General features: G+C 35.0%; 1 protein-coding gene across 2 annotated transcripts in view; it reads left to right on the top strand.

The window, feature by feature from the left end:
• NOX4 (NADPH oxidase 4) overlaps window positions 1-22,795 on the top strand; it is a 142,109-nt gene that overhangs the window by 116,071 nt on the left and 3,243 nt on the right. For both annotated transcript variants that reach the window (XM_024761781.1, XM_024761787.1), the window contains 4 exons: window positions 5,468-5,587; window positions 7,108-7,216; window positions 12,029-12,097; window positions 13,713-13,813. In XM_024761781.1, the coding sequence (XP_024617549.1) occupies window positions 5,468-5,587; window positions 7,108-7,216; window positions 12,029-12,097; window positions 13,713-13,813 (399 nt within the window). The remainder of the gene's footprint in view (window positions 1-5,467; window positions 5,588-7,107; window positions 7,217-12,028; window positions 12,098-13,712; window positions 13,814-22,795) is intronic.

Genomic DNA, 22,795 nt, shown 5'->3' on the forward strand with positions numbered 1-22,795 from the left:
GCCTAATGAAAGGCTTTTCATTCCTTTCAAGGTCAAATTTTATCACATCTTTAACCAGGGAAGAGAGGAGTGCTCAGCATGCTGTTCAGAAAAGAAGAGAGTAGAATAAAGAAGTCTCTTGCCTCATGGTCACCTATCTTTGATAACAAAGGAAAATCTGAAAGCACACCCCAGCGAGCCGAATTACCAATGATTAGTAACATAATATCTGTAACAATGTTTTTTCCTTAAAGTCTGTTTTATCTGAACTAAATGTTGACTACAACTATTTTACTTTTGAATAAATTTTCCTCCTATATCTTTATTCTTTAACTTTCAACTTTTTTGTACCCTTTTAGCTGATTCTCTTGAAAAAACCCATGACTCAATTTTGTCTTATTTTAGTCTGACAGTCTTTCCCGTTGAGCTGAAGATGTTCGTTCATTTATGTTGAATTACATTCTACAGAATTATTTTGTACTCATTATTTGTCCCACGTTTTCTGTTTCTTCCCCTACCCTCTCTTTTTTTTTTTTTTGCCTGTGAAGACAAGATGCATAATAATGACATTTTACTTTTATTTATTAATTGAATTGAGCTCTCTACACTAATGGAAAAGAAATGACAAAACAAAATATAGCATAAATAAATTTGAGGTTTGAGAGTTTATTCACACTAAAATTAGCCAGCAACTAAGCCAGCGAGCTATATACCTTGCTTTCAGCGGGAGATAAGTTGCCATGTGGAAAAAAGAAGAAAGCTAGGAAAGGGATGGAATGATTTGTTTGAGAAAAAGAAATTGTAAAATATTTGCACCTAAATGCAGATAAGTGGACAGAAAATAAAAAGATTCGGTTATCATCTTAATAAATAACATTCCAAATTAAATACAATTTTAAAAATAGCGCTCTTTGTTGGAAAGGCTGATGTAGTATAAAAGTCTAAACTAAAGATCTAAAAGTGTTTATTTTAACCAAATATATTCCCTCTAAAAGTTTTCAGAGGTAATTTTATTTTAGTGTGGCTTGCAGATGGGTTTAAACATATGTTGGAATGGGGTGTGAAATTTGGCTAGGTGTTTTACCTGAAGATTCACTAGGGGTTGGTCAGCTTATAATTCATGTTTCCAGTTAAGTACCTAGTGTGTGCACAGTTTGAAGAGCTTGGTAGCTTTTCTTTTATATTATTTGAACTAGTTTTTGCATATTAATAAGCATTTCAAGTCACATATTAGCAGATCAAGCCTAAGTTAGCCAGCACAATAAAAAAAAAAACAAAATCAAAGGGCAAAAACAAATTCTCCTTAACTTTCTATAGGAACTAATTCCAATAGTGGGGATCCACCTGTATGTTTATGTATGTGTATGTGTGTATTTAAGAGTGAAAAATAAACATAATATAGCATACTAGATGCTCAATAATAATCTTACTAGTATAGAAAGCCTAAAAATCTAAGCACACAAACATTAGTAATTTTAATACATGTTTGATATGGTAGGAGATAAAAATAATTGCTTGGGGTCGTAACCCGTAAGGAATGTCCTACCTAGATGAATAAATGAAGTGAGTGCTAAAGCCTCTATTTGCTCCTAACATCATATGTATTTATCCCCAAAAGTTAGAGCTGGTTTTAACAGGCCATATGGGTGGTGGACAAGAGATAAGTCCTGGGCTCTGAAGAGGGTTGGAGAGCAGATCAGAGACCCCTGCACATGGCCCAGTGGATAAACTAGAGATTAAATAGTCAGCTCGGCAGAAGGAGGTGGTAGAGATAATTGACTTATTTTGTCCTTGGTTCTGAAGGGAATTAGAAAAGAAATCTCCCCTGATATTTAGTAACCACAAGCTCCCTCTCACTTGAGTTGAAACACTGAATTCACAATATGTATATAGCCCACTAAACACAGAGACAAAAATTTAGTTTAAAGTGATTCCAGATTCATGGCGTCCTATGGTGGCCTGGAAGAGGAAAATGAAAATACTCTTTTGGAGGGACACATTTTAATCCTCAAAGTATTCCTATACATGAGGCACCAAAGAGCTCGTATTTTTTAAAAAATGAAACAAATCACATGTTAGTAAAAATGTATATTTAAAAAGTATAAAGCAAATGTTTAATATGTCAAAAGAAATAAAGGAGAGTATTAAAATAATGATTAAGAGACAACGGACAATCAAATTTCTCAAAACACTTTTGAAAAAGAGCCAATAGACCTTCTAGAAGTGAGAGATACAATATCATAAACTTGAGCAGTTTATCGCAGCCATGGAGAGAATAATGAATTGTCAAGTAGAACTGAAATAATTATCCAGAATGCAACACACAGAGATAAAGGCATGGAGAATATGAAAGAAAGGTTGAGGTATGGTGGATGGAGTGAGAAGTTCATGCATTCCTTTACATTAGAGCTTCAAAAAGAGAAAAAGGGAGAGTGAAGGAGATGTAATATTTGAAGAAATAATAGCTCAAATTCAGGGATATCAATGAATCTCAAGCAACATAATAAAAATAAATTCACCCTAGGAAAAATCGTAATTTACTTACAGAAAGGTAAAAGCAGAGACCAACACTTAACATAAAAGTAGTCAAAAAAAAAAAAAAAGAGAGGGGAAGAAACAAAAAGTTGGACAAACAGTACAGGTGATATTGTGGTACGTAATTCAACATCACTGAACTAAATTCTACAGTTCAAAGGAAAAGGCTGTCAGACTGGAATAAGAAAATGAAACAGGGCAATAGCTGTTTTCAAGAGATTTGCTCAGAACATAAAGGTAAAGACAGGCTGAAAAGTTAAAGAAGGTGAAGAATACAGCAGAGAAATTCTAACCAAAGAAATATTGTTTCAGATAAAATAGACTTTAAGATAAAAATATTTTTAGACATAGAGTTAATATTCAGTGAAAAAAAGGTTCAATTCATTATTTCTCTGGTTGAAAGGATTAGAATGAACTCCTTTTTCAAGAAGACAGTTTTGATTTTTTTGGTTTCATAAATAGAAATGGAGTTCATTCTGGTGGTCAATATAAACCACTTCTTAGATGTGTGACCTTGAGGAAATATTTAAACTTCTAGAACCTCAGCTTCCTAACTGAGGAAGTAGAATGATACCACTTAACTCTTGTTTAATAATTACAAATAATTCATCTAAAGCATGTAGCACTGTGCCAGTCTCATAGCTCTATTGAAGTCAGAATAGTCAAGGAAAAAGCTGTTGGTTTTACATTGTAGTATCTTTACATAGACAGAAAGATTAGGCCTATAAATTTATTTTGGTTAGAAAAATAATCCTTGGGCTATCTAATTTAGTTCAAAGATAGCTATTCTCTTATAAAAATCTCACTACCCTAGAGGCTTGTTATATTCTGAAATTTCATTAAAAATAACACTTCCTTTGACATCAACCCAGATAGAATATGTGGAGGAATGTCCATTTTTGCCAAACACAGGATTGATGAGATCAAATCAGAACTTTATAGAGATGTGTTTTGTAAACTTTAAAACACTATAAAGTTGTTCAGTTTTATTATCCACTTAATGCCAACTAAGAAAAAATATTTATTTTTTTTTACCTTTATATAGTTTTTTTAAATTAAATTGCTAGGTTTTTAAAAAATTTTATTTTAATTTTTAATTTATTTTATTTTTAGCTGTGTTGGGTCTTCGTTGCTGCACACAGGCTTTTCTCTGGTTGTGGCGATCAGGGGCTACTCTTCGTTGTGGTGCGCGGGCTTCTTATCGAGGTGGCTTCTCTTGTTGCAGAGCACGGGCTTTGGGCACACGGGCTCAGTAGTTGTGGCTTGCAGGCTCTAGAGCGCAGGCTCAGTAGTTGTGGTGCACGGGCTTAGTTGCTCTGGATCTTCCTGGACCAGGGCTCAAACCCATGTCTCCTGCATTGGCTGGCAAATTCTTAACCACTGCGCCACCAGGGAAGCCCTGGACAGTTACTATTTTTTAAGAAAGTCTTTTTTTGTAATAGGAAAAAAGCTTTAAAATGGCAGTGTTTTATATATATGGGTCTTTTTTTTTTAACATAAAGATATCTGGAACTAGGCAGTCCATAGAGGGTATGGCAATTTTATAGTCATCATAAGTGTTTAGACCATCAAGTCAACATTTCAGGCACCAGGAAGGAGGAAAGAAGGGGACAGGGATAGAGATGCAACTTTTAACTGAGACAGCTTCCTTCAAGGAACCTTCCAGTTTTCCTAACTACACTTCCATTTATATTACATTAGGCATAACATAGTCACACAACCGAAATAGATGCAAGACAGTCTGGGAAATGTCGTATTTTGGCTGGGCACTTTGCTTCCCTGAGTAACGTTAATGTTTTTTTACTAAGCAAGAATGAGACCTAAATGTCCATCGACAGATGAATGGATAAAGAAGATGTGGTATACATATACAATGGAATATTACTTAGCCATGAATAATGGCTCAGAATGAAATAATGCCATTTATAACAACATGGGTGGACCTAGAGATTATCATACTAAGTGAAGTAAGCCAGACAAAGACAAATATCATATGATACTGCTTATATGTGGAATCTAAAAAAAATGATACAAATGAACTTATTTACAAAACAGAAATAGACCCACAGACATAGAAAACAAACTTATGGTTACCAAAGGGGAAGGGGGGAAGGGATAAATTAGGATCTTAGGATTAACATATACATACTACTATATATAAAGTAGATAACCAACAAGAACTTACTGTATAACCCAGGGAACTATACTCAATATTTTGTAATAACCTATAAGGGAAAATAATCTGAAAAAGAATAGATATATGTGTATGTATAACTGAACCACTGGAAACTAACACAACATTGTAAATCAACTATACTTCAATCAAAAAAAAAAGCAAGAAAGAATGGGAGGCTGAATATTGAGTGAACGATTTTCAAGTTTCATTGTAGTTAAGAAGGATTTCACACACATACATTTGAATATACAATCACAAGTAGAGTAATCATAGATTCCTTTGAGAGTGTGCTCTGGCTATTTCTATACTAATCAACCTAACCAGGGCAAGAAGAGGAACAGGGTTAATTTCTTTTCTGTTCACATGGTAAGCGTTTCAGGAAATATTTCTGCTGCTATCTTTACCATGGAGAATAATATTGTTGAATTTAGACACAATAAAACAAGATATTTTAATTTAGTCCAATATAGTAATAAAATAGATCAAAGCTTTAGCTAGTCCTTAGCTAACTATCATGGTCCTATATACATTTCCCTACACTTTAAACGAATGTTTCCCTCAAAATACCCATGCTTTGAAACAGATGTGCTTGTGTTAATATTGACAGTTCATAAACGACACTCCTTGTTCCTTTAAGCTTATCACTATGAGAAACAATGAAATGAGGCCCGAGCCATCACAAAGCCTAGACACTAGATTTATCATGTTTGCCACGTATTATAGAAATTTAATTTAACTCATTTTCATTTTTTCCACCTTTGTCTGCCTTGTCCACAGGCTCTACATTGATGGTCCCTTTGGAAGTCCATTTGAAGACTCACTGAACTATGAGGTTAGCCTCTGCGTGGCTGGAGGCATTGGAGTGACTCCTTTTGCATCAATACTCAACACTCTGCTGTATGTCATTTTGATCCATTATGTTAGTCCAAGTAGAGAACTGTCAATATTTCAGACAGCTCTCTTTCAGTAAGAAGTAATTCCTTCCAGAATTCTTTTACTTATTGTTCAAGGAACTCCATTTACTGACTGATAAGGGGAATAACTGAGTGATTCTCAATACCTGGTCTATGGCTTTCAGCGTGTTCTCTTGTAGAATAACGTCAGTATCACAATTATGCATTCCTCTGTCCTTTTCCTCTGTTAAAGTCATTCCACCAGCCTCTGTTTCTTTACTTTCTCATCAGGGGCAAGTGGCATTACTAATGCATTTAGTCAACAAATATTTTTGAGCACCTATGTGCCGATTCATCTTATAGTTTCTGGTAATACAGCAATGACTAAAGAGAGTCTCTGCCCTTAAAACGTTTACATTCAAATGGGGCAGGAAGAAAATAAACCAGTGAAAAATTCATAAATAACATTATTTCAGAAAATATTAGAACTATGATGAAGAGAATAGAGATTAATGGGATATAGAAATAAAGGGCCCGGGTTATTTTAGAAGTATGGTCAGGGAAAGCCTTTCTGAGGAGATGACAAATGAGCACATCATTCCTTGGTCTGTTACTCAGCAAATTTATAACAGACTGAAGAATAAAAATTTCAAAGGTAAGATTGCTTAACCAGGATATACTTATTCAGTTATTTTAGTTCTAGCATTATAAGCAAAAAGTAATGGACAGTAATTGTCATGAAACCCACAAACAAAATCTATTCTGTTCACTTTTCAAGAAAACACAATTTGCATTAAAAGTTTGTTTTATGAAGTACTAAAAAAGAAATAATAAGTTGAAGTGATACTTGATATAAATCTGGGACTTTTTGAAGGTTCTTCGAAAAATAACTATATTCCAAACCAGAAATTGTTTCTGAAAACATTTTGCAAGTTATTTGGACACCTAAAGTTTAAAAAAAGGAAGAATACTTTCTTAACCTCAAGCCTACTTCATAATTATAAGGAGGAATCCAGACTTGGAATTGTGAGTTGCTAGAATGAATTACATAGTAGGTGGTTGTGAAATCTCTTTCTTTAACAATTATTAAGAAGGGGGTAAAAAACTAACTTTCTGGAATGGTTTTGGCTCATTTTGCCTGGAAGCCAGGGCAAGATGACCATTGGAGCCCTGTTGAGTGACAGAATTCACTGAAAATACAGAACTTTCTTTTCCTGAGATGCAGAGCTGATATTATTCTAATTCAGGAGTTTAGTTTATTGCCTTCAGATGGAAATGGGTGATATGCATATAATATCCACAAGCATGAACACTTAAATTCATGGAGTATATCATATCTTTGAGTCAGTATATTGCATTTTAAATAAATTTGGGAGTTAAAGTAAGTGGTATGTCAGATGCTAGAATGTAAATGACTGTTTTTTCTATAGGTTGCTTACTAATGAGAAGCAAAATTTCAAGTATATAGGGATTCTTAATTTTTTTTGCCATCATAATCACTATCATGTTATTTTAATTTTAAAGGGATGACTGGAAACCATACAGGCTTAGAAGACTGTATTTTATTTGGGTGTGCAGAGACATCCAATCCTTCCGTTGGTTTGCAGACTTACTATGTGTGTTGTATAACAAGGTAAAATTAGGTTTGTTTTTACTTTTGCAGCTTTCTAAATTTAAAATAAATTATTTTATTTCAAATTTTAAAAGTAATAAATGCTCACTATAGAGTAAACCAGAAAATATGCAGATAAGTAGTGAGGAGGAAAAAAAAATCCCTTAAACTTAAAAAAAAAAGAGGTGACATCTGTTAATAATTTGGTACACATCTTTTCAGATATTGGTATCTGTGAATTTGTGTGTGTATTTAGAATATGTTTTAACATAGAAATGTATGCATATGGCTGGTGATGTATGCATATAGGATACATATGCATGCAAATGTGAATACATATGAGATTGTGACAGAGGACAGATAGAGGAAAACATCAACAGGCAATTACTATTACACCTTTCATCCTTTGTTCTAGTAGCTCTTTTTTTTTTATATAAATTTATTTATTTTTGTCTGCATTGGGTCTTCGTTGCTGCACGCGGTCTTTCTCTAGTTGTGGGGAGTGGGGGCTACTCTTCGTTGCGGTGCTCGGGCTTCTGACTGTGGTGGCTTCTCTTGTTGCAGAGCATGGGCTCTAGGCGCACAGGCCCAGCAGTTGTGGCTCATGGGCTCTAGAGCACAGGCTCGGTAGTTATGGCGCACGGGCTTAGTTGCTCCGCGGCATGTGGGATCTTCCCGGACCAGGGTTTGAACCCATGTCCCCTGCATTGGCAGGCGGATTCCCAACCACTGCGCCACCAGGGAAGCCCCTCTAGTAGCTCTTATCTCTTATCTCCACCTTTGATATTCCAAGTTGGATCATCAGCAGACTTTTGGCACAGTATACAGAATTTCAAAAATCCCAAATTCTAAGTTTTATTCCTTACAGAGATGAAAAGCAGGCATTTTCGTCTATCCTACATGTAATCTGTTACTTATCTATTAATGTATCTATCTTTATTTTTTAAGTTATTCAAGTAATACACATATGCATCTTTGCTACAGATTTTTCTAATAATCCACATGAAGCAAAATCCCCGCCCGGTCTTTGTAACCAGATGTAACTCACGAGCATTCTATACATTCTACCATACTATTTGTATTGTTCTGCCCATTGCTTTCTATAAACTTATTACTATCGAACCAGGCACAAAAGGACAACTGTTGTGTGCTTCCTCTTATATAAGGCACCTAGAGTAGTCTAATTCCTAGTGACAAAAAGTAGAGTGGTGGTTGCCAGGTTTTCAGGAAGGAGAAATGAGGAGTTACTGTTTAATGGACACAGAGTGTCAGATTGGGAAGATGAAGAAGTTCTGAAAATGGATTGGTGGTGATGGTTGCACAACAATGTGAATGTATTTAATGCTAATCAACTGTATACTTAAGAAAACAGTTAAAATGATCAGTCTTATGCTATGTATATTTCACCACAATAAAAAAAAAGTGCAGATTTCTGGGGTTCACCAAGGGCCCGCTAAATCAGGAGAAAAAAAAAAGGGAGAGATGAGAAGCCATTGAGTGGATTTGAGCATGCTTATATGATTGTAGGTCATCTTGAGAGTGTGTGTGAATATACCAAGCCTCGGGGTACTGCAGTTTCTAGAGGGGCAGAAGATGAGTGATAAGTCAGTAAAGGAGATTGGTCAGAGTGGCCAGTGAGGTAGTAGGAAACCAAGAGGTAGTTCTGTCCTTGAGGTAAGGGAGAAAAATCTTTCAAGAAGAGCATCATCGTGGGTATTTTTTCTAGGTTAATGCCTGAGGCTGGACTTCCTGAGTTGGAGGCTCTGAGGACTTTGGGAATGAATTTAAATTTTTAATATATACTAAAAAAATGTCCCCCAAGGAGGCTAAAATAATTTACATTTCCACCAAAGAATGCAAGAGAAATTTATTCCAAACATTATATTACCAATCTTTCAAATTTCTATCCATCTCTTAAACAGTGGCATCTCTAGTTTTCCCTGAATGCTAGTGAGACTGAACTTCTCTCCCTATGCTTATCAACCACTTGTATTATTTCTCGGATTTCCTAATTCTACCTTTGCCTGTTTTTCTAGTTTAAAAAAATTGTTTTCAACTGATAGAGAGCCTATACTTTTTTAAATAAAAGGCTATAATTGGATCCAAGATGTGGAAAGGCACATTTGAATAATAGATGCTTTATAAGGCAAGTAGCAGGGCAGGAAAGGAGTAAAGGAAAGAAAAAAAATATAAATGGCTGGACATTCGAAGTAGTCCAATCTTAAGATTTCTTCTCAGGGCTTCCCTGGTGGCGCAGTGGTTGAGAGTCCGCCTGCCGATGCAGGGGACGCGGGTTCGTGCCCCGGTCCAGGAGGATCCCACGTGCTGCAGAGCGGCTGGGCCCATGAGCCATGGCCGCTGAGCCTGCGCGTCCGGAGCCTGTGCTCCGCAAACGGGAGAGGCCACAACAGTGTGAGGCCCGCGTACCGCAAAAAAAAAAAGATTTCTTCTCAAACTGTTTGGTGGATATGCTTTACCCTTAGCATTCCATGGAGTAAATAATATAAAAGCTTAAAGCTAGTGTAAATAATGTGCTGATGATTATCTCTACACACACCTCTGTATACCTGTTTCGATTTTCACATCAAGAGGATGAACAGTGGTCCTGCAATTGTGCCTCTGAGGAAGATGTTAAAAAGAAGTCTTTTTTTATTTTCTGTGTTTGCAACTGAGTTACCAAGTTCAGTGTGTTTGTGTGTGTGTGTGTGTGTGTGTTTCTTTAGTAGATACTATTGCTTGTTTTCAATGACAGATAAGTTAAAATGGAGACATTGAAATCATTAAATACATTATTTAAGTCTGCATACTTCTCTCTGGAGGCTGTGGGCATCAAACACGTTATTTTTTTTCTTTCTGTTTAAATTAATTTTTATTGGAGTATGGTTGATTTACAATGTTGTGTTAGTTTCTACTGCACAGCAAAATGAATCGGCTATACATATACATATATCCTCTCTTTTTTGGATTTCCTTTCCATTTAGGTCACCACAGTGCATTAAGTAGAGTTCCCTGTGCTATACAGTATGTTCTAATTAGTTAAGAGAAAAACAAATATTGTATATTAACGCATATATGTGGAATCTAGAAAAATGGTATAGATGATCTTACTTCCAAACAGCAGTTATTGATGCAGGAGTTATTGGGGTGATCTCAGAGGAGCATCCTGGTAGACATTTAAGACAAAAATCAATGCAAGCCATGTGTTTTGTGAGGTGCTATCCATTACTGGCACCTGGAAATTCCTGTTTCCTCACAATTAAAATTCATAAACCCTGATTCAATTCCTGAAGGGCATTAAAATGACTTTAGTGTTTGGGTATAACTTGAGGCAGCTGTGGTATGGAATTTAATGATTATATTTTAAGACTATTATGATAAGAGAATCATCACTTATCACTTTAAAAGTAAAATATGTTTTTATTGGGATTTTATAACTTAGAGTTTCCACCTGTCATAAAATGTATAGTTTTAGATCCAGAAGAAACCTGTAGGATAATGTCATTCAACTCTATCATTGTCCTGATGAAGAAACTGAGGCCTTTTTAAGTTGAGTAACTCCCTGGAAATCTCAAGGTTAGACAGTGATGGCAGTAGAAACAAGTCTCTAGCCACCTGCCAGGTGCCCTTACTATTATAAAGGGTGCCAGAGGAGTGATGTAACCTCACTTAATTACTCTCTATTTGCAAAATGACTTCTTTTGCATTCCTGAACCTTCTATTTGGAGCCCCAATATATATTCATTAAAAAATTATTACTTTCACACTCTGTAAAAACAGTACTTGAAATCAATTGATCCTTTTGCTGCAATAAGGTCCAGCAAAGCCATACCATCTCCAGCAAACCTACTATGCCCACTGATGCTCAAGAAATAGTTTGGCTGTTGAAGAAGTTCTGGTCTCTTCTAAGCCTTTCCTCAGGTTCTACACATCAGATACTCATCTCTGTTCTCCAGAGCACATCATGGTTATTGTGTTCCTTGCTTCTCTTCTACTTCTTGTTTTTTTTACTTTTTGACTCCTTTTCCTTATCTTTCAGCATCTCCTTATTTCAGGGTGGTGAAAGGAGGGCTTAAGAAGAATAATATTTTTTTAAATGTAGATTTCAGAAGTCAGGATTCAGTCAGAACTAGGCCAGAATCATTAGCAGATTCATTTTTGCCTTCTGGTAAAAGGAAGCCTATGGGGACAAAACCCTTTTACCCACTTTGTTGAATTCATTTTTCTTCAGATATTTTTCTTTGTCAGTTTATTTTTCAAGATTTCAAAATGTTTGAGAGCTTTTCCAGACTATTTTATTTTGGCAGGTATATTTGCTGCCTCATACATTTTTATACAAGGGAAACCAGTGCTGAATAGGAAGAAGGTAGGAACTGGAACCAGGTTTTGTTTGTTTTGTTTTTTGTGATTCCTAGCATGCCTATTAAATATCACTTTTTACTTTTAAAAAATCATATTCTTTCTGAGTGAACTTTTTAGTAAAATTTAGAGGCTCTTAGGGAATAAAATAAGAAATAATTGGGGAGGATTTAGGGGAATATTAGTGTAACATTTAGCGTGTTTGATTTTGTATCTATGAAGATAACACAGAACTAATCCTGTCCACTACCTCCATCATAACTAATTAAACCAGTAGGTGACAGGTTATTAATGTTAGAATCTGCCATGTCTGTGGTACATATATATGTATGTATATATGTACATTTGCTCGTAGATGTTGGCTGTGATAAGACACGATATATCTTAACAAATCGTAGAATCACATATGTTAGGATAGGAGAGAGTCTGTGTATACAGAACAAATTTTAATGTCTATTTACTTTTATGTCCTGTCAGTTTTGGCAAGAGAACAGACCTGACTATGTCAACATCCAGCTGTACCTCAGTCAGACAGATGGGTTACAGGTATGTGATTGGATGTTATTGTAAATTAAACAAGGCTCTTGAGAATAGAAGATTTACTGTAGGGGCTGTGTGGAAGGAAATTTCTGCAGGTGGTTTGAAGAGACATTTCCCAGAGGAAAACCTGTTTTGGAATGTGTCCAGCAAACTCATGCCTTGTCCTTGAAGTCAACCGTATTCTCCCTTTCACAGGGAGCCGGAACAGACCTTTTAGTTCATCTCTCTTCTCTCCACAGTTGCCTCATCTAGAGATGAGGACATAAGCGAATAGTCTTATGATTATGTTCATCAAGGGAAGGTTTTCTTTTTTTTTTTTTTTTTTTTTTTTTCTTTTTGCAGTACGTGGGCCTCTCACTGCTGTGGCCTCTCCCGTTGCGGAGCACAGCCTCCGGCCGCGCAGGCTTAGCAGCCATGGCTCACGGGCCCAGCCGCTCCGCCGCATGTGGGATCTTCCCAGACCGGGGCAAGAACCCGTGTCCCCTGCATCAGCAGGCAGACTCTCAACCACTGCACCACCAGGGAAGCCCCGAGGGGAGGTTTTATGTGGTGAGAGAAGATAAGATCATACACAATTAAGCTTGTTTCTCTTCAAGGGAAACTAAATAAAGTAACAGTCATCACGCATTATTTTACTTCACTATTAGACGCTGTGCTGAGCATTTCATATAGGTTATCTCATGTAATTCCAACATATTCAAGAGGTAAATGATTTTGCAATCCCCATATCATAGATGAAGAAACTGTTTACAAACAACATTGAAGAGCTGTATAGACCTGAGCATGAATGCTTTTGCAAGTTTTATTGTAGTATTTTCCATCATACATTTTCTATAATAGTTTGAATACAAAATATGAATGTTTGTCAGTTACTTTGAAACTAATCTAAGCCTATTTTTTTAGTCAGATTTCTACCCTATTTGGTATGTAAAAACATTTTATTTTATACTCTCAAGAAGCAAATCAGTATCATTATTCCTCATGGTTTTGCTGTAATTAAGGTACAGAGCATATATTACATCTGGTTCTCAGTTTGTCTGCCTGGGACACAGACACTTTCTCGTCTCTTCTCACTTCACTCTCTTTATCACCAATTCAGATCTAATAGTCTGTTAATTGCAAGCACCAGTACGTTAGAAGTTGTTTCTTGACAGATCCCAAATTTGGAGCTCTTCTGTTTTAGGCTGTCATGTCCAGGATCATTTCCCCAAATTTATGGTGACAATTTATAGTATTTTACTCATATAATGAGCCAAATATGATAACTTTGCTGTACAAAAACGCTTCAGTAAAGCTTATGTGCTGCGCCTTTTTTGAGAGTAGGCAATTAGAATGCATTCTCTAATGCTGCAGTTACTTAAAAATGATGCAACTAACTGAAGTCTAGGAAAATCAGCCATTTGTAATAATGGCATTCAAGAAGGTAATGGATTTTCAAGGGAAAGAGGGAGGAAATGATGCTTCTAAATGACTTTACCTAATAGGTTGCCATATGATACTTATATTCTTTATATCACAGCAATTTGTTAGGAAGCCACAGCACCAGCAAAGATGATGTTAGAGAACTGGGTTATTTGTCCCACTCTGTGTCATATAAAATATAGTGCTTTCTTTTTGGCAGAAGATAATTGGAGAAAAATATCAAGCACTGAATTCAAGACTTTTTATTGGACGTCCTCGGTGGAAACTTCTGTTTAATGAAATAGCAAAATATAACAGAGGGTAAGTACTATTCCTCAAAACATTTATGTGGCTAATGATCAAATTAAAATATTCCCAAGTCATCACATTAAGTTTTTAAAGGTTACTTAGTAATGGGTTTACAAATTACAGAGTCACTTAAACACTCAATTATCACTACCAAAAGAGGAGGCAAGGCAGGAACCACCTCAAGCATCTGTAATGCCAAATACTTAAAATTTGGCTTAAAAATAGTCTATTTATGAACTAGACTGTCCTACCTACTTTTAAATTTACCTAGATCCATATTATAAAGGGTGTTCATTCCAATAGCATAAATCAGGTAATCATTGGGAAAGTTTTTTTTAAATCACATTAGCAAGCGAGGGAGGGCTATATGTCTGTGATCTGAAGCGATACAGCTGAAGGAAAGCATTCATTTTGGGCACAGACTAGGGAGCCTGTTTGTCTTCTGTAAAATTATCATAGTGCAGGGCAATGGTCTATAAGAATTTTAAAAGCATTTTGAAAACCATATACCCACTCACACATTTTAAAGTTGGCATCAAAAAAGTTTCATCATAAGTTTAAATAGTTCCAAAGGCTATAATTTCTAACATACTGCAGATATTGACATTTTAAAATTAATCTCTCTTTTAAACATATCTACTGGAATCTAAATATCATAGTTTCTTGATACCAACCTTGTATGTTTGTATGTTTTGTAGCTTTCACTATCAGTTAGAAATTTTACATCACTCTTTTGTCTAGTTGAACTTGTATTTCTATCCTGCAGCATCTTATTAAAATTCAATATAATTTTACACTTAAACTAACCACACTTTTGTTGCTAAACTAAACACACCTGCAATAAGAATGTATATAAATAGAAGATTTAATTTTTAAAATTTCCTGTGACTCTAAGGCACCAGTGATCATCGTTTTCTTCTAGATTGAATTGTGCTACAATTATTAGCATATATTTGATTAATTCATAATTTTAAGAATACATTTTGATAAATATAAAAAGGGTATTTGATTGTAAATGAATAAGACAGCTTATTAGATGGAGAGTTTTTTTAAAGCCCCGATTTATAAATTTATGGATGAATATGATCTACTGAAATAATCATGGATTCATCATGGCGTTTGGCTTCATCTTCAGAGATTTTGTTTTAGGAATCATGGTGTGAAGCCCCAGAAGCAAAATCTAAAAAGGAATACAGTGACCCATGTAATTCAGATTACAACCATGTTTGAAAGCACTCCTAGATTTCCTTCCTTGATGAAGTAATTTGGGTTAAAGAGGAAAGCATTATTTGGAAAGCAGAGGTCCTTTGTAATATTCAGGGCGCTAGTTAAAGGTGAACTATAGAATAAAAAAAAAAGTCAGTTTTTGTTATATTTCTTTCCCTTCTTTCTCCCAAATCATCCACCTTAGATGTGATCATCTTGTCATACTCACCTGGGTCTTGCTATGCACCACAGACTCCTTCCTCCCTAATGACATTTAACTGACTTCTGGCAAGCATTCTTTTATTAGTTTTCATAGTATAGTGCTGAAAACTTTGATAGTTTGTTTCTTTGTTTTGCTTGTTTGTTTTTGCTCAATTCTGAAACCAAACCCCCAAACAGTAGAGGGTCTTTTGCAAGAAATTACATTGGGATTTTTGGTTTCTTTGGTTAGTTCTCAAGAGTTCTCATTTGTTATACTGTTCATATTGAGAGGGATTTTGTATGTTTATTTGGTTGTTTGTTCATTTTTCTTAAACAGCAAAGCTTATTTAAGAAGAGCAAGTGTGTACCATCTACGGTTGACATTTTGTACACTTTCATTTGATGTATTTCCTCTGGGCAGGCACCTCAAATGCATTATTTTTTTGAAGGATTTTTATGTAGTGTAGCTAGGAAAAGAATGGATCAACATCTTAAGGTTTGTTAACTGGAAAAAGGCACTATTTAAATAGAAGACTTCATTTTAGATGTAAAATTTTGGTTAACTTCATGTACATACATTGCTGAGAGCATATAAAGAGATAAAAATAGAGAAGAGAGGCATATTAATTTGCACACATGTATGAGAGTGGTCTCTTCCTTCTATGTCTTTTAAAAAATTATTTATTATACCTGAGATCCAGTTTCCTGTTATTTATAGTAAAAATACATATCATACCTTAACTTAGTTGAATGTATGCATCATGGAAAGGGAGAAAGAACTTTACATGGCCTTTGGAGTAGGGAAAACTCTTCTGGGATTGATGTCTGAGATATATCTATATTTTACTGCCACATGGTGTTTTAAAAACAAAACAGATTAAGGATACCTAGGTTTGGTCTCTTACATTTGCTCCTGTGTCCCTGGGTCAAGTTACTCGACCCTCTGTATCTGTAATACAAGGAGTGAATAATCCCTAAGGCGTGAATAAGCTTTCATTATATGAGATCACACACTTTAAAAATGAATGGAAAAACGAGTATCGGTATAATAGGAAAATATTCACCAATATGTTGAACATTTCTGGAACTAGTTCCCAACATCTTCTCCCAAACAACATCCTCTGCTAGCATCTAAGTCTATCTCTACCCATCTCTACAGAGTTTTTGTAGATAAATCTCTAGATGATTGTTGGATTGCAGCAACCTAATGAAAATTAGTGCAAATTAATTACAAATGTTAATTAAAAGTTGTAGGATTTCATTGTTAGTGAAAGTGACATTGGGGAACTCCTCAAATTACACAAACAAAGATCTCCTAGAGTTAAACTAGCTAATAATAGTGGAATAACAAAATGTAAAAAAGAAAATGATCATATATGGTGCTTTAAAACTAATGATATTATTATGAAGAATTTAAGATAAGCCTTTAGGAAATTTGCAAAATTTGAAAATCTAACTCTATATTTGCCCTATGAAAGCCAGAAAAGAAAATAATGGTATCTTATTGTCATAATGCAGTGTTGACAGAGACTGTACACAGACAGCCAAAATTCTCATTCCCTTTTCACCTTAATGAAAACTGCACTATGGCTTTTTTTATTTTTGGTGGTATAAATTCAGTAGTTCAGTTTTATTCATTTTAAGTAATCCATTGTGTCTAGCTCTGGTTTTGATAGTAACCTAAATTTTATTAAGTGTAAGAATTTATTTTCATACTTTTTTATTTTTTTCTTTCTTCTGCTCACTTTGGGTTTAATTAGCTCTTCTTTTACTAGTTACTTAAGGTGGAACCATAGGTCACTGATTTTAGATCTTTGTTCTTTCATAATAAAAGTGTTTAATACTATAAATTTTCCTCTAAACACCACTTTAGCTACATACCACAAATTTTGATATGTTTTATTTTCATTTTTATATAGGTCAAAATAATTTTACAATTACCATGTGAATTCTTTTTTGGTTATGGAGAAGTATGTTGTTTAATTTCCAAATATAGGGGTATTTGTTCTTGATTTCTGGTTCAGATGGGTTTTAAGAAAACATACTCCTTGTTATTTCAATCCTTTAAAATTTATTGAGACCTGTTTTGCTGCCCAGAATATGGTCTGTCTTGGTGAATGTTCCATGGGCACTAAAAACGAATTTGTATTCCATTGGTTTGGGGTAGAATACCCTATAAATATCAATCAGTTCCAGTTGGTTGATAGTGGTATTTAAGTCTTCAGTACACTTACTGATTTTCTGTCTACTTGTTCTGTGAATTTCCAAAAGAAGAGTGTTGAAGTCATTAACTATAATTCTAGATTTGTCTGTCTTTACAGTTCTATCAGTTTTTGATACATGTATTTTGAAGTTTTTTAGTTCTAGGGTTTAGTTGTAGTGATTAAACTATTTACATCTTACTATTATACTGCATTCATTACAAAATAAATTACATTTTATCATTACATAGATTAAAAATATTCTTTGTTTTTCCAGCTTTGTTGAAAAATAACTGACATATAATATTGTATACAGTATAACAATTTGATATGTATATGTTGCAAAATGACTACCATAATAAAGTTAGTTAACATATCTATCACCTCAAATAATTACAAATTTTGTGTTTGTGTGATGAGAACTTTTAAGATCTACTGTCTTCCCAACTTTCAAATATACAATAAGTATTGTTAACTATAGTCACCATGCTGTCCATTACATCCTAGGACTTATTCCTCTTGTAACTATAAGGTTGTAACCCTTTGTCAGTCTTCAGTCATCCCCTACCTTCCCCATCTGCCTCTGGCACCCTCCAATCTGCTCTGTGTTTCTGTGAGTTTGGGATTTTTAGATTCCACAAATGTGTGAGATCATACAGCATTCGTCTTTCTTTGTCTGATTTATTGTGCTAATCATGATGCCCTCAAGGTTCATTCATGTTGTTGCAAATAACAGGATTTTCTTCTTTTTTTATGGCTGAATAATATTTCAGTGTGTGTGTGTATCACATCACGTCGCATTTTCTTTGTCCATTCATCCATCTATGGACACCAAGGTTGTTTCCATGTCTTGACTATTCTAGATAATGTGCAATAAACATAGGGGTGCAGGTAACACTTCAAGAGAGTGATTTCATTTCCTATGGTTATATACACAGTAGAGGGATTGTTGTATCATATGATAGTTTAATTTTTTGAGATACCTCCATACTATTTCCCATACTGGTTATACCAATTTACATTCCCACCAGTAGTGTACAAGGGTTTCCTTTTCTCCGCAACCTCGCCAACATTTAAAATGTAAAAATGAATTGAACAGACATTGTAAAAATGTCTATTCAGTTGTTCTGCCTATTTTTTAACTGTGTTGTTTGTTTTTGTTTTTCTTTTGATATTGAGTTTTATGAGCTGTTTATATATTTTGAATATTAACCCCTTATCAGTCATATCATTTGCAATTATTTTCTCCCATTCAATAGGTTATCTTTTCATTTTGTGGATGGTATCCTTTGCTGTACAAAAGCTTTTCACTTTAGTTAGGTCCTGTTTATTTTTACTTTTGTTTCCTTTGCCTTAGGATATAGATCCTAAAGCATATTGCTATGATTTACGTCAAAGAACGCTCTGCCTATTTTTCCTTCCAGGAGTTTTATGGTTTCTGGTCTTATATTTAGGTTTTTATTCTAATTTGAGATTCTTTTTTGTATGTGGTATGAGAAAAGCCTCTAATTTCATTCTTTTTACATGTAACTGTACAGTTTTCCCAGCACCACAAACCAAATTCAACAGTACATTAAAAGGAACATACACCATCATCAAGTGGTATTTATCCAAGGCATTGCAAGGATGGTTCAGTATCTTTATTTATTTTTTTATAATGTAGTGATACACTACATTAACAGATTGAAGAATAAAAATTATATGATCATCTCAATAGATGCAGAAAAAGCTTTTGACAAAATTCAGCATCCATTTATAATAAAAACTCTCCAAAAAGTGGGTATAGAGGGAACATACCTCAACATAATAAAGGCCCTGTATAATAAGCCCACAGCTAATATCTTACTCAATGGTGAAAAGCTGAAAGAGTTTCCTCTTATTGGATTATTATTATTTTGCTAGCGAGTTATATGATTTCTTATATATTTTACATATTAACCCCTTATCAGATATGTAGTTTGCAAATATGTTCTCCCATTCCCTAGCTTGCCTTTTCATTTTGTTGATCATTTCTTTTGCTATGCAGAAGCTTCTTAATTTGATGTAGTCCCACTTATTTATTTTTGCTTTTGTTGCTTGTATTTTTGGTGTCAGTTTCATGAAATTATTGCCAAGACCACTGTCAAAGAGCTTTTTCCTCTGTGTTTTCTTCTAAGATTTGATGGTTTAAGGTCTTATATTCAAGTCTTTATTTCCTTTAGAGTTAATTTTTGGGAGTAGAGTGAGATAGGGTGCAGTTCCATTCTTTTGCATGTGAATATCCAGTTTTTCCAACATCATGAATTGGAGAGAGTATCTTTTCCTCATTGAGTTATCTTGGCTCCTATGGATTGAGTTACAGTCCAACAGTTTACTATTGCTTTCTACTTATCTCATTTGTTCTTTCCTTTTTTCTTTCTTTCTTTACTTTCTTTTCAATTAGTGTTATTTTATGATTCCATCTTTTTCTCCTAAAGTGACACATTAGCCATACCTTTCTGTTTGACTTTAGTTATTTCTTTAAGGAATTGTTTCCCAAGTTGCAATCCTTGGACTAGCATCACCTGGCAACTTGTTGGAAAACCAGATTCTTGGAGCCATATCCAAGATCTGCTGAATCAGGGGATCTAGGAATAGGGCCTTGCTATCTGTGGTCTGTGAAGTGCCTTAGGTGATGCTGATGAAGCTGAAATTGGAGAAGCATTGCTCTAGGTTTATGGTGTACACCATTAGCTTATCACAGTGTACTTCAAATAATATTATACTACCTCATGTACTTCCATTCACCCTGCATCTCTTTGACTGTTGTTCTTGTTCATCCTTCTTCTACATATACTATAAACTCCATAATGTATTGTTATTACTTTTGTTTTAAAGATCAATTATATTTTAAAGAGATTAAAAATTAGACAAAATATACAGTGTATTTATTCATAGATTCACCATTTTGGTGTCCTTCATAGCTTTGGGAAGATTCGCATTTCTATCTGATTTCATTCTCCTTCTCGACGAATTCCCTTTATATACCTTATAGTGCTAGTTTGCTGGTAATGAATTCCCTCACCTTTTGTTAGAAAAGTTTACATTCTATCTTCAATTTTGAAAGTTATTTTTGTTTGGTATAGAATTTGCTTGATATAGAATAGTTGCTTTTTTTTTTTTTTGTCTTTCAGCACTTTGAAGATTTCACTTCATTGCCTTCAGACATAAATAGTTTGTGACAAGAAGTCTATCCTTCATCTATTTATCATTTGTAGTGTGTCTCTGCCCCCACCCTCTGTCAGCTGCTTTTGTGTTATTCTCTTTGTAACTGGTTTTAAGAGTTTTATTATAACTTGCCTTATGTTGTGTGTGTGTGTGTGTGTGTGTGTGTGTGTGTGTGCGCGTGCGTGCATATTCTCCTTGGAGTTCATTAGATCGTTGAATCTGTTTGTTTTCATCAAATTTGTAAAAATTTTGGTAATTATTTCTTCAAATATTTTTTTCTCTTTCCCTCTGTCTTCTTTTATGTTCAGACTATAATTACATATATGAAAGACTGGTTGGTATTGTCCCACAGGACCTTGAGGCTCTTTTCACTTTTCTGCCCAATTTTTGTTCTCTGTGTGCTTCCATTTGGATATATTCTACTGCTATATCTTCAAGTTTACTTATCTTTTCTTCTTCAGTGCCTATTCTTCTGTTAACCCATCAGTATATTTATCATTTTAAATATTGCATTTAATCTCTAGCATTTCCACTTAGGCCTTTATAAAATCTTTTTTCCTTTCTCATCATGTCAATATTTTTCTTTGAACATATGAAACATGTTTCTCATCACTGTTTCAGTGACCTTATCTAATAATTCCATCATTTCTGTCATTCCTATCCCATTTCTATTGACTTATCTTTCTTCCTGTATTAGTTTGCTAGGACTTCCATAATAAAATCCCACAAGCTTGATGGATTAAACAATAGAAGTTTATATTCTCACTATTCTGAAGGCTAGAAGTCTAAGATTAAGATGCTAGCCGGGTGATTTCTTCTGAGACCTCTCCTTGGCTTTCAGACGACTACCCTCTTCACATGGTCAGTCTTTTATCTGTGCATGTGCACTTCTAGTGTCTCTTTAATTTCCTCCTCTTAAAAAGACACTAGTCAGATTGCAATAGGGTCCACCCTAACAACATCCCTCTATCTTAATTACACCTTTAAAGGCCTTATATCCAAATACAGCCACATTCTGGGATACTGAGAGTTAGAGTTTCAACCTATGAATTTGGGAAAGGGGACAAAATTTAACCCATAACACTTCTAGTTATAGTTCATAATTTCTTGCTATACATATTCCTGATAATTTTTTATTAAATGCTATACACTTTGAAGTTTAGACATCAAACTCCAAATTTTTATTTATTCTTTTCAATATCGTTGGAATTGTTTTTGGCATACAGTTTTGTTACTTGGGTTCAGTTTCATCTTTCTTCTTTTTAAATTTATTTATTTTATTATTTATTTTGGCTGCATCGTGTCTTTGTTGCTGCATGCGGGCTTTCTCTAGTTGTGGTGAGTGGGGGCTACTCTTCGTTGCGGTGTGCAGGCTTATTGTTGCAGTGGCTTCTCTCGTTGTGGAGCACGGGCTCTAGGCACGGGGCTTCAGTAGTTGTGGCATGTGGGCTCAGTAGTTGTGGCTTGTGGGCTCTAGAGCGCAGGCTCAGTAGTTGTGGTGCACGGGCTTAGTTGCTCTGCAGCATGTGGGATCTTCCCAGACCAAGGCTCAAACCCATGTCCCCTGCATTGGCAGGTGGATTCTTAACCACTGCACTACCAGGGAAGTCTGTCAGTTTGATCTTTTCAAGGCTTGCTTTTATTAAGCTTTGTTAGTATGAGTCCAGAGCAGCCTCCAATCTGGGCTAATTTTACCAACATCCTCCCTACCCTTTGCAAACAAGGTAATAACTTTAGTACACTATCCATTGCCAATGTATTATATTTAGAGCTTTCCATTTGGGCTTGTGGGAGTATGAATTGTTGACAGCCTTGCATAAACTCAGAGTTGTTTGACCTACTGCTCCTTGGTAGTTCTCTACCCAGTTTCACATGGTTTCCTCTCACATATGAGGAGATTAGTACTGAGCCAAAGACTTGAGGATACTCCTCTGCAGATCTCCAGAGCTTCTTTCTTTTGATATCAAGTTCTAGCTGCTTTGGCCTTCATGAACTCCATTCTTTTTCTCTTTAACTCAGTAAGACCACCAGTCTCTGCATGAGTTTCCCTCTTCTGTGCTACAGCTTCTAAATTGCCTTCAGGTCACAAGAAGGGATAGCTGTCGGGCTCACCTTGTTTTTTCTTTTTTTCTCAGGGATGACAGTTCAGTGCTGCCTGTTGTCCAGTATCTGAAAATAATTGTTTCATATGTTATCTGTT

Source organism: Neophocaena asiaeorientalis, unplaced genomic scaffold (genome assembly GCF_003031525.2).
Source record: "Neophocaena asiaeorientalis asiaeorientalis breed wild unplaced genomic scaffold, Neophocaena_asiaeorientalis_V1.1 scaffold605, whole genome shotgun sequence".
Taxonomy (NCBI): domain Eukaryota; kingdom Metazoa; phylum Chordata; class Mammalia; order Artiodactyla; family Phocoenidae; genus Neophocaena; species Neophocaena asiaeorientalis.